The sequence below is a fragment of the Larus michahellis genome, chromosome 7 (genome assembly GCF_964199755.1).
Source record: "Larus michahellis chromosome 7, bLarMic1.1, whole genome shotgun sequence".
Lineage (NCBI taxonomy): Eukaryota > Metazoa > Chordata > Aves > Charadriiformes > Laridae > Larus > Larus michahellis.
Window position 1 is genome coordinate 56,222,182 of NC_133902.1, and position 12,032 is coordinate 56,234,213.

General features: G+C 41.9%; 1 protein-coding gene across 29 annotated transcripts in view; it reads right to left on the reverse strand.

The window, feature by feature from the left end:
- Nucleotides 1–12,032, reverse strand: part of GTDC1 (glycosyltransferase like domain containing 1) — a 192,837-nt gene that overhangs the window by 84,346 nt on the left and 96,459 nt on the right. For 19 of the 29 annotated variants that reach the window (XR_012588293.1, XR_012588294.1, XM_074594466.1 and 16 more), the window contains one exon: nt 9,547–9,720. The exons of the other annotated variants lie outside the window; for them this stretch is intronic. Coding sequence is in view for 17 of the 19 variants with exons in the window: in XM_074594466.1 (XP_074450567.1) it covers nt 9,547–9,720 (174 nt within the window). In the remaining 2 variants the exon portion in view is untranslated. The remainder of the gene's footprint in view (nt 1–9,546; nt 9,721–12,032) is intronic. 29 annotated transcript variants of the gene reach the window in all.

A 12,032-nucleotide genomic window follows, 5' to 3' on the forward strand; every position in this document is an offset into this window, starting at 1 on the left:
TTCCCAGCCACATAGACTGGCCCACCACATAGCGACCAAGGGAAGGAAGATCTTCTTGGCTTTCCTATTTAACAGCTATGAGAACCATCAGCTGGAGATGAAAAATGCTTAGAGGGTTTAAAGGAAAACACGGTTGTGAATAGTTTGGGGGGTTTTTTTGAGAGAAAAAGTCGTGGAAATGAAGACACAGAGAGTCCCGTTGAAGAGCATCCCTGATGAGTATTCTGGTAGAGGGCGGGGAACATACCCAAAATCAAATCCATCCTGGAGAAATGAAATCAGAGTCTCTTCAACCGGTGTAGAACCAGCACTAAGACACCTGTGGTTTCTGGACAAAAAGAGCTGACAAGAGAGGAGAAGTGGAAAGCTGAGGACTCTGGCACGATGGTGAGACATTACACACCATTAATCCCACAGCTGGTTGGGCATGAACAAAAATAAGAGACAATGTGATCTACTGATGAGTCCCAAGACCGAACAGGGGGCAGGAATAACATAAGGTAGGCCAAAGATGGATAAATTCCTTAATTTTTTACAAGCCTGACCCGAGTACTACTTAGGAGTCATCTTATAGGAAACTGGCACAGTTTTATGAGGAATCCACTCTAAAACTGATCACAGGTTGGCTGATTCAACTTAATATCTGACTTATTCTTCCTGGCTACTGTTAATGCCTGCGACACCGCTTGAAAAAACAGAGTGAACCTAATAATATCTTGTAATACAATATCCAAAAGCCCTTTGCTGCAAACATGGATTTCTCAACACACAAAATGCCCATCGTTAATAAAGGAAATACAACGCAAAGATCTTTTCTCGTACGTACTTGAGAAAAAGAAGCCGGGAAAGCATTACTGGACTTGGATCTCCCATAGCTCTACAACTAGCATCCCCACTCCTTGGTGCTCGTGAGCCCAAAACTCTGATGAACCTTCATTACTATTTAGATACGCATCTTTTCAATAGTAAAGCTGAACAGCCTCCTACCTTAAAAGCACTTCTGGTAGGTTTACGTTGTGATTTTCATATTTTTAAATGTATGCTATTTGAATTATTTAAAGGGAAGAAGAGGAGGCTTATTTCATCTGGGAGTCACAACTGAGGAGAGGGAACGTCCAAAATATAAAATATTAAATATTGCTAGTTGCAAATGCAAAAGCAAAAAAAAAAAAAAAAAAGAAAAGGAAAAACCTAAACAGATTAAAATACTCCTTGCACAACAAAGAAATTATCTGTGATTTGGCAAAATTAAAAATCATTTAACTTCACCCCATTTGGTTACATATAAATAAAACATCTGTATTAAATTGTTCTTACACATTACATAAAGGTCATCTCCATAGGCCTGGAGAGCTACGTTTCAAGCTTCCTCTTCAAACTTAAAACTGCGACTTTATGTATTCCATCGTGTAATTTTGTTCTCTTATTCTCTGTTCTCTGAAATTCCTATAGAACATCTTAGTTTCTTCTCCACTGACGCTTCCATCCAACGGTACCTCTGACTTTAACTTGAATTGGTTGTCTGCAATCTGGCACACAACAGCGCTCGAAGCAGATCCAACCCACTTAAAGCTTTAGTTTCAAATTTAATAACAATTTGCAAGGCTATCGGTAATTCCACCAGTCTGTAAAAATGTCCTGGCTTTTCTCATTTGGGTTTTTGTTTTTATTTTTTTCCGCTCAAACTAACACTGGGCTCAAGATGAAGCGTGGCTTTTCCCAAAGGCATTGCCATTCCCCCACAACCAGTAACAGAGATTCCTTCGTTTTTTATTCTTGGTGGAGAATATCTGAAAACCTCAGATATCTCTTCCTATTCCTTATCTTTTCTGCAATTTTGAGCACATCACCCACTTTCTTTTCCATTCCATTCCAACAACAAATGCCCGGAATATTTAAGCAATAAGGTTCTGTCACCGCCTCATCCAGCAACTAAGAAATAATATGCCCGACACGACTCTGCTTCCCTCTCTGTTACAATTGTGTAAGCATGAAATCCCTTTAAAGAAAAACACACACACACAAAAAAAATCCACCTCCACTTCTATGTAATATTCATGAATTTCATAATAAAAAAATATGGAATTGTTCAAATGTTGAAGGGCAGTATTTTGAAATGCAAAATTCAGCAGGGACAGCCTGGTCTCTAAAAACCACCTTTCACGCAGGCGAAGGATTTAAGTCTGCCCCTTCCCACGGACTGGAAGAGAACTGGCCGCATCACGCGACACCCAGCGTTTGGTCCTCTGTGCCACCTCTTTCCACCCGTGTCACACGCCAAGCGCCCTCAGCTCCCCCCGACTGCAGGGAAAATGAGGGTATTTAGGAGTTTTTAGCATCCTACCATTAATCAATAGCCTTTTCCCACTTTGAATAGATGAAAAAAAAAAAACAAACCCAATGACAAACCAACCAGCTTGACTTTATGTCTGCCATGGCTACTTTAACCAATTAAATTTAAACTTCACCGATTCTTATCACAACGATTTGATGAACTCTTGAAGTATACGGGGATGATATTGAACCCGATCCCGGCCTTAGGGAGAAAGACTCTGTTGTGAAAGGAAAAGAGAAAGAAGAGATGGAGAACGGAGGTAGGAAAGTGGAAAAAGCCCAAAGCAGGGCTCCTGCTTATTATGCTTTAAAAAAGTAACACAAAATCATATCAAATCGATGAAAATTTTTGCTACTGTGGAAGTTTAAGTAAAAATATATTATTGTTTTCATTCCGAGCGAGCACAGTTGAATTCCTGTATTACAGATAAACTAATCCCAGCAGAATTAAAAGCGCCATCCATACCAGTTGCTGATGAAGGTGTCATTTTCATCTCCTCTCCCATGACATCCCTCAACTTCAAATGCCCACATACATTACAGCAAGGTACTCTATTCTCTTTACGAGCCGCAGAGAAATTATTATGCATGGAAGTGCATAATAATCCAGTCCAGTCGTGACTCTACCACTGACTTCCCACATGAATATGCACGAATCAATTAAACCTCTGAATGCATCAATTTCCTTCTCGAGTAGTAATGATAATAATAATAATAGCTGCCCATTGTATAGGGCACTGCATATAATATTTTTAATGCCTGCTAATGAAATGTGCTATTAATTATTAGAATGTGGTTTGTTTTTGAAAGCCAAGTACCGGCGTGGCTCAACTTTGTATTCAAAGTGACACGACTCGAATATTTTTTTAAAAAAACGACTCTGGGAAAGCGCTTACAAGTCCTACAGCAAATCCTGCTTAAAAATCAAAGGGTATTTAAATCAGTATCAGAACTTTCAGATCCTACCGGCTGTGCTGCAGAGAAATTTGCAGCTAAGGGGTTAATCAGATTAGATGGGAGTGGTTATAGGCTCCGTGCCACAGGTTTTGCCCTTTGTGGCTTCTCACATCCCAGACTTGGAAAATATGAGCTGTGATACTGAGAAAGGTAAGAAGCCAGCACAGCCCCATAGTGATAAATGAGTTTGCATCATCTGTCATTAGAACTTCCTGCCAACAGGGTCATTCCCTATTAAATTACCACTTGTCAATGTTTAAAATACTGATTGATAAATGACTGTGCCAAAACTGATAACACGACAGCTTTTATTTTCTAATATTCTTGGTTACCACATTCTGCTACTTCAAGATACAGATATAGTAGGGTGGGTTTTTTTTTTTTTTTTCTTTTTTTTTCCCCCCAAGTACTCTAGCGAAAGACAATTTAATCTAATACAAAACTAACAGGTACTGTATAATGATTGGTCCTGATATACATTACATACTATTCTTCTTGCCAAAATAAACCTACTGGCGATTTAGCGATACGGGGAGATCCAAGTTTCACATTTCATCAAATGCTAGTAATCTGTTTTATCAATATAAACTGCATTTTAATGAAAAAATTCTTTTCTTCAGTACACTTCACTTTTAATGCCCCAGAGTATAATAATTCGTTCATGCTGTAGAACAAGAATGTTTTACAAGACCTTAACTCTCCAGAGAAATTTCTCTGTAAATACAAAATGCAAGTTTTATGGGAATGTGTTGTACGCAACATGAGCAGTACCCAACATAATAAAAAACTGGGTTGCGCAGAGAATTCTGCTTAAGTATCCTTGTGAGCTATTGTGAGACTAAACGGTTATGATGATAGCGTTTAGTGGAATACCTATACGACAGATAAAAGAGAGTCAGAGAAACTATTTTTGTCCCTGAATAGATAAAAAGAAATTACTTTTTAGAAAGTTTTGCGAAACGAATGCATCCCGGCAGACTGCTCAAGCCAGGCCCTCTTCTAGGAGAGCACTCTCAGTCTGCTGCTGGAGAGCTCTGGGGATACATATTTTGGGGATAAAACTGGCATGTTCTGCCTGCAAGACCTGGATGGGGCAACAGCTACTCCCCTGTGATCCAGAGAGAGAATGGGAACTCCTGCATCACCCCGCAACGTCCCCGATGGTACACGATGCACGTGCGGAAGCACCACCACGTCAGAAAGCCCCACTGAACACGGATGTGTGAGGCACCCTTCAGTCAACCACCCAAGCCCTCGCTGTAGGTGCGGCTACCTGCAGGACGGAACCGACCCACAGCCAAAGGCTCCAGAACAGAGAGACTCCATTTTACGCCCCCTTTAAGCCAGTACTGCACTCTCCTCCCAATAGGTGCCGTGTCCCAGATCTTGAGAGCATCCCTCATGCTCGTTGCGCCACTGTCCTAGCGTGCCAACACCAACCCTCAAAACCTGCTTGGGGCAGGCGAGGAGGAAAGACATTTACGGGAGTAATTTCCATCACCCAGTTCTTCAGCAGCGAGCCCCAAGGTAGGAGCAGTCTATTGACGTTTTCTAATTATGCTAACTACCCATAAACCGTGGTGGCGGGGAGGCTGTGCCTACCAGAGAGAGCATGGCCCACCACGGAGATCCTGAGCCACCACCAAAGGCGGCAGCTAGCCTCAGTACCAGAATCACTATCATTAGCATACTACTCCACCTAAGCTAATATACGCTATTTCACTAGAAAGCTAATTAGCCAAAAACTGCTCTTCTAAGGTATATTGTTTCCCATACGCAAGACAGTTCACTAGAGCTCACTTGGGTACCACTGCTGAGCATCGCTCCGTGCAACGCAGACACGTCCCCAGTGCCCATCTATAGCTTTGGGCTCTTGTGGATTCAAGCCTCTCCCTCCTTGTTGACATCTGTATTTTTCCAGCAGCACAGCAACGCTATTGTATAGCGTTCGGATTACGGAGGAAAGGGGGAGCCTCTTAGTTATCTAAACAGAGGTCTGAAGTTCAGCCCTGCAAGCCTTGTCCAAGTAATGCAATTTTTATTTCCCCAAAACAGGCTCCTCCACACGTGACGGTCACATTTCTGTACAAGAGATACTGTCAGCGCCTTTTAAAAACTTCTGCTTTAGTCAGGAATTCCCCTGACTGTCCCTACAGTACTCTCTAGATTGGCAAATTCTGCCTCTCTTACACTATAAGTAAAAAAAAAAAATAAAATCCAATGGTTGAAAATGTCCTGTTAACTGTACTGAGTTATAAAAGCAAATGAAGAAACAACACCCTACAATCTTTAATTCTACTTCAAAATGTGTAATGCAGAGAGTACGAGATACTCACTAACAAGTTCCACTTAAAAGAAGCTATTTTTATTTTCTGCTGTAATCCTCATCCCCTCATGTTTCTTTTCTATTATTCCACCTTAGTCCAACATGCATTTTGAGCTCTTAGGAACGTTACTTCATTCTTGCTTATAAAAACATCTTCCTTTCCTACCACATCGTGATAATAATAAAGATATACTGCAGTCAGAGGAATAGTAGTAATAACCAAAATCCGTATCACAATTTTCATGGCAATGTGTTCCCAGGGGTCCCAAATCTGACCTCGCTTTGCCGACGGCCACAGGCGGTCCGGATGCAGACGGACCAAGAGAATTCAGGCACAACACCAGCAAGACCTTCCAGAGGTGTTCCAGGGGTTCTGCTGGCATAGGGACATGCCGGTACGAAGGCCAACATCAGCAGAAAGGGGATTTTCTCCCCGGACCATGGTTTTCCAGTGCAAAAGCAGAAACGGATTCTATCAAAATTGACTCTACTGATTGTAATGAGGAAAAAAAACCCCAAAAACATTTAGGATTTTATTTACATTACAATAGAAAATAAATTGAAATTTAGCCCAAAACAACAGAAGTGTGAATTACAATGTATTTAATTCACTGTGTTGTAAAAACCCAGGCTGATACACAGCACATATGGCACATCGGATGAGCTACTGGTCTACATCCCTCGCAATACCCATGCACTACAAAGTGACAGCCTTAACGTGGAGTTTATTTGTCTCCAAGCTTCGATGTACTCCGGTATGTACTTCTACATAATATACTTCTTTCAGAACGTATGAAAAGGAGAATTCCAAGTCAGAAATTATAGAGGATGGGTATATACGGCGTAGCTGTGGCACCACGGGACGCAATATGGAAGCTCGTCGTTGTCAGAAGCAGAAAACAGGAGGATTAGGTCAGTACATTTCTTATTCTGCTAAATCCTCAAATCCTTTCATCTCTTCTCATTGTCAGATAAGGACCGCAGTCTGGTTCTGTGCTCTGGGAACACCAACGCGTGCCCTTATGAGAAATATTTATTAAAAAGAAGAATCTTTATTAAAAAAAAAAAAGCATCAGGAACTTCCTCTCAAAAGTAGAAAAGCAGTGATTAGATTCCTATCCGAAATATATAAGTACACACTGCACGTATGTATAACGGTACCTCTAATAGTATTCAGAAGTATTTCCTAGGGTATCCTTCATCGTTACACCTGGGTATCCTTCATCGTTACACCTGGGTATCCTTCATCGTTACACCTTCACCCTTAAATGACGGTTTACCACGCTGCTTGTGCTGGTTTGTGTACCCATCACCTACAGTAATTACATTAAAAGGTAGATCCGTTACGGGATTGACTCACATAACATGCTCCTTTATTACACTGTTTTCAATCAAAGGTCAGATATATTTGATTTTGCCCTACAATTGCAATATTAATCTAAAATAATCTTAAAAAAGGTCACCATCACGTGCACGAGGACGATTTCGTCTAAGACACAAACACGAGGACGATTTCGTCTAAGACACAAACACACCCCGATTCGTTCACGCGCAGAAGAAAAGAGGTCAAAGTAAAGAAAAAAGTAAAAAAAAAAAAAATCACCCTGGTTATTTTGCCTTCAGAATTTTTAAATATTTTCCCAACATCTCAGCAAAATTATGCATTTTAAAAAGACTGCAGGCACTGAAATGATTGTCAGTCATGCAAATAATCACTTACTTACACTGTATGAGTTTGGTTTGGATAAAGCAAATTACCATTTGAAAATAACTTGAAAAACACTCTGGGCTAGGCGCATGCTTTATAAATTTTAGCTTGGCCAGAATTTTTCTTAACCTTTTTGTCCTCAGTCTCCATTCAGTCACCACAAGTAATCAAGTCAAAATTAAAAAAAAAAAAAAAAAAAACAAACAAAAAAACCAACAAACAAACCAAAAAAACCCAACCAACCAGCATTCAATTGCCACAGGTGCATTCAAAATTATTTAAACCAGGATCTTGTAAAGAAATAGTAAATACTGGCTGCAGCTGAAGGTCGAAACCCAAGGACCTTCAGGGTCATGCAGAAGCAGTCCTTTCCTCTGCTTTATTTTCCTTGTGATGATACTGGGCTTTGTCTAAAAACCCACAGATCTTGTATCTAGAGTTATTGTTGAATAAAATACATATTAGAAATACTAGAGCTCATATTAATCTGCGCTTGGAATTGCTCTGCTGAGAAAGTTGTACAGCCACACAGTTCTTTACGAACCTCTTAATTCTGTCCATCGCCGTTGAAAACAGCTGTTCGGTACAATTTCAAGCGCAACGCAACCACGATGAAAACGTGAAAGGTGTCCTGCTTTGTGAGATGAGGCTTCATCAAAGAGCAGGACACTAAGAAGAGCTCACGGTACGACGTGACATCTTCCCGCCTGACCAGTTTGGGTAGCAGACTGGTGGTTTTACCCACCTAACCACCTTCCGCTTTGGACAAACCATCACTGCGCGTATGACTTCAGCCTAACTCCTCAGGTCTCGTTTGACCCCATCTGCCAGGGCCGACAAATCCCAAAGAGCAGATTTAATACGCGGGGCAGGGTTATCACAACTTCAGCTCCAAAACCAGGCCTGGGCCACGTGACTTCCTAAGGTATGCCGAAAACCATGAGACTCTTTTAAAATGGCTCGATATCAAACATGCTGAGCATCCACAGCATTCCTTCGCTCTTGAAAAACACGGTCTCTGCGAAGCAGATCCTCAGAGATATAGAGGTTCTGATCTCCACCGCCATCCAGGCAGTTCCACGTCCCTAAGGAACGTTGGAGGATTTTAACCCACTTGCCAAAAGCATAGGTTTAAAGACTTAACTCGAGACATTGATTTCTAAACGATTTGCATCAGTGCTTTAGAATATAAAGTTTTCCAGGATCCTGAAAGGCAAACCTGGCAGTGTCGCCATCAATAGAGTGCACGACCTCAGCTCCTCTGCTAAAAATCTCTCTACTCCAAGCTACCACAAACGTATATTTAGGCTTTTAAATAACTGTAGGTACAAGCTGGTCGGGGACAACGAGCTCAAGTGTGGCCAGGACTTATTACCAGGTCTAAAACCGGACTCTTGCAGAGTCATTGTGGTGCCTTCCATCCTTATTTCAGCAAAAAAAATGAACCCAGCATCGTGTCGGTTTTAAGAGCATAATCAAATCGCAGAATCATACTCTATTTAGTACCGGTCCCACTGAAGCAAAGTTCCTGTTCGCTGGGAGGAGAGTCCCTTATAACAGGAAAAACAATTGTGCCAGGTTTAATCAAAAGTGAAAAGGATCTAGCGAATGTTCCCTTTGAGCCACATAACCCACCGCTAATTTCAAGACGGGCTGCGAAAGGAGGGTAATAAAAAACGTCCTTCAGAGTAACCGAGGAAGAGGGAAGAGATGCTACTGCTGCAGCTAATGCCAACATCTGCAAGTCCGCTCCCCGCTACCGGGATGCTTTTCACCTACCTGGAAAGCAATAAAAGAAGAGGTAGGGGAGGGAGAAGGGAATAAAATCCCACCAAGGGAAATATTTCTGACTACAGGCTTATCGCTTTTACTCTTCTCCAGCATTTCTTTCTCCTCCTTGACCTCCCCTGTACAAATATATACAGAGCTGAGGAGCCGGCGACTCCTTAAAGACCAAAACAAGTGGGAAATCACTAAAACAAGTGGGAAATCGCTCACGCCGAGCGATGCAAGTTTGTTCGACACGCACTAAGGACAGGCTCGGCAGATCAGACGCCGCCTGAATAGCCTCTGATTATGGAAACACATTTATCAATTAGCAGGTTTTGCATATTATCAAACTCTTTCATTAACGATGCTTTAGCTGATTAGTTAGAACGTCACCATAAATAGAGAGTTTTGACAGGCTGGAGGCAATTTATGACGTGGAAAATGTACTGACCTGCTCACATCGGGAAACCTGACTGGAAAATAAAGAACTTGGCACTTCGGTCTGATTATTTTTTCCAAATCCTTAGGTCTGTGGTCGGGAATCAGCTTCATAAATTTTCCAATGGACGTAAGAAAGGATTCCATATTAAAGGCAGAGTTGAACACCACAACATCAGCAACCAAACTGTAAAAAGCGGGTAAGATTAATGAACGTACCGCTGCCGCAAAAGGAACAGGATTATCTGAAATGCAAGGCAAATAGGATACATATTCTCACAAACAAACAAAAGGTGCAAGTGGAACGCTAATTAAAATCAGCCTTTTCACGTGAATTAGGAGTAGCATATGTACCTTAATGAGAAATGGTTTATGTCTGCTCACTCATTTTTTTTCACTGAGTAATAAATTATGATTATTAATTTAAAGAAGCACTCCCTATTCTACCTGTGGATCACTTTTTATTCATAAAATGGCAAGAATATTACTGCCATTATCTCTTAAAAGTGTTATAAACAGATAAAGCCCGCTGAAATATGGCTTTTGTACAAGGAAACTTGGAAGAAGATAAAAATTCCTTAGAAATTATCCTACGCGCTGAAGGACAACTTCCTTTTGGTTCACCCACCTTCGACTGACCGAGTGTGTCAGGTAGCAGGATACTGGAGAAATAAAATGTTATTTTAACCTATGCAGACGTAATCCTGATTAAAAGTATATTCACTGATATATATAGACACAGACACACATATATATACATACAAAAACCACAGCACATGGTACCAAGAAAAAGTTTGAAAACTTTTGGTATATTAATACCACGTTTTGTTCTTTAGCGCTGTGTTTTACATCAACCGGATCGATAATTTTAAGCTGTAGTTAGATGATAACGTTGGTATTATTTCTCCACTTTTGAGTCGGCCCGGAGAAAACGAGAAGCTATCAAAAAAAACCTGAAACCCCTGGAAGTTGATCCTGGAAGCGCTGACACAATCTTAGCTACAACTGGCAAACCCGCAAGGCTAACAGAGGTAAGAAATGCTTCATGGCCGGTTGGTTTTCTCAATACGTTATATATTGTAATACAGACCTACGGGTCATGAGATACATTGAGGACACGCGTTCATAAGTCACCAGGCTGGTGAAAAGTATATTTGAGGTGAGAGGCTGTCATTCATCCTCACCGCGTCTGGTCAAGAGAGAGAACTGACACTGCTCACCAAAGCAGCAGGAGTCAGCAGGAAAAGCAAAAAAGAAAAAAAAAAAAAAAACATTAGAGAGAAATAATCCTTTCCAAGCAGGCTGCAGGAGCCGGAATGCTTTCTGGAATCCCACCTCTTCCCCACCTATGGCTTTTAACCCCTTGGGCTCCTTGCTTTTGTACAAACGATCCAGTCATCTCGTCTGCACTGATCTACAGATGACACGAGACGACGCAGGAGCCCGGCACGTTTTTTCGGTGCTCTCTAATATGCAGGAAAGGCTCCACCACAGAATCACAGAATGGCGGGGGTTGGAAGGGCCCTCTGGAGATCATCTCCTCCAACCCCCGGCCAGAGCAGGGTCACCCAGAGCAGGTGGCACAGGAACGCCTCCAGGCGGGGTTGGAATGTCTCCAGAGACGGAGACTCCCCCACCTCTCTGGGCAGCCTGTGCCAGGGCTCTGCCACCCTCACAGGAAAGAAGTTCCTCCTCATGTTTAGGTGGAACTTCCCATGGTCAAGTTTGCGCCCGTTACCCCTTGTCCCATCACTGGGCACCACTGAAAAGAGCCTGGCCCCATCCTCCTGACACCCCCCCTTTCAGTATTTATAGGCGTTGATAAGATCCCCCCTCAGCCGTCTTTTTTCCAGACTGAAGAGACCCAAATCCCTCAGCCTTTCTCCATAAGAGAGGTGTTCCAGTCCCCTCATCATCTTGGTAGCCCCACCACCACCATCGCTGCTTCTCTCGTGCATGAAGCCTTATCTGACCAGCTTTTTCCTAGAGGTTCTGAATATCCCTGTCAAATTACAAAGATCCCATCACCATCACCGCCCGAGCAGCTAAAAAAACCTCAGGCACCACTGAAAAGCCTGACTTTATTACATTTACTCTATAGAAGCATCAGGGAGGGAAAAAAACGTGTCTCTCTCTTTAATTATCCAAAGCACCAACCTGAAGATTCAAAGTGCTGTAATTCTAATCATCTCCAAAATCTCTATGCAAAACTGGAAAGATACATTTTTGCACTTCTAGCGTTTCTAAGGGATTTAGAAGCCGGCATTTCTTTGCAGATGACCACTAGGTAGTTGCAGAGAGTACAGAGGAGACGGCTTCTATCTGCTGTTAAAAATGGGGGTTCTGTAGCAAGAAAAAGGGAAGATGAATATTCCACCGTTACATGGAGAAGCTCTTGGAGGCTGATGGGCACAGAATGGAGCATCTATAGACGTGGGGGTTTTTTAAAGGCAAAAGAATTTTTTTTATTATCTTCAAAATGCACATTTTGCGGATAAA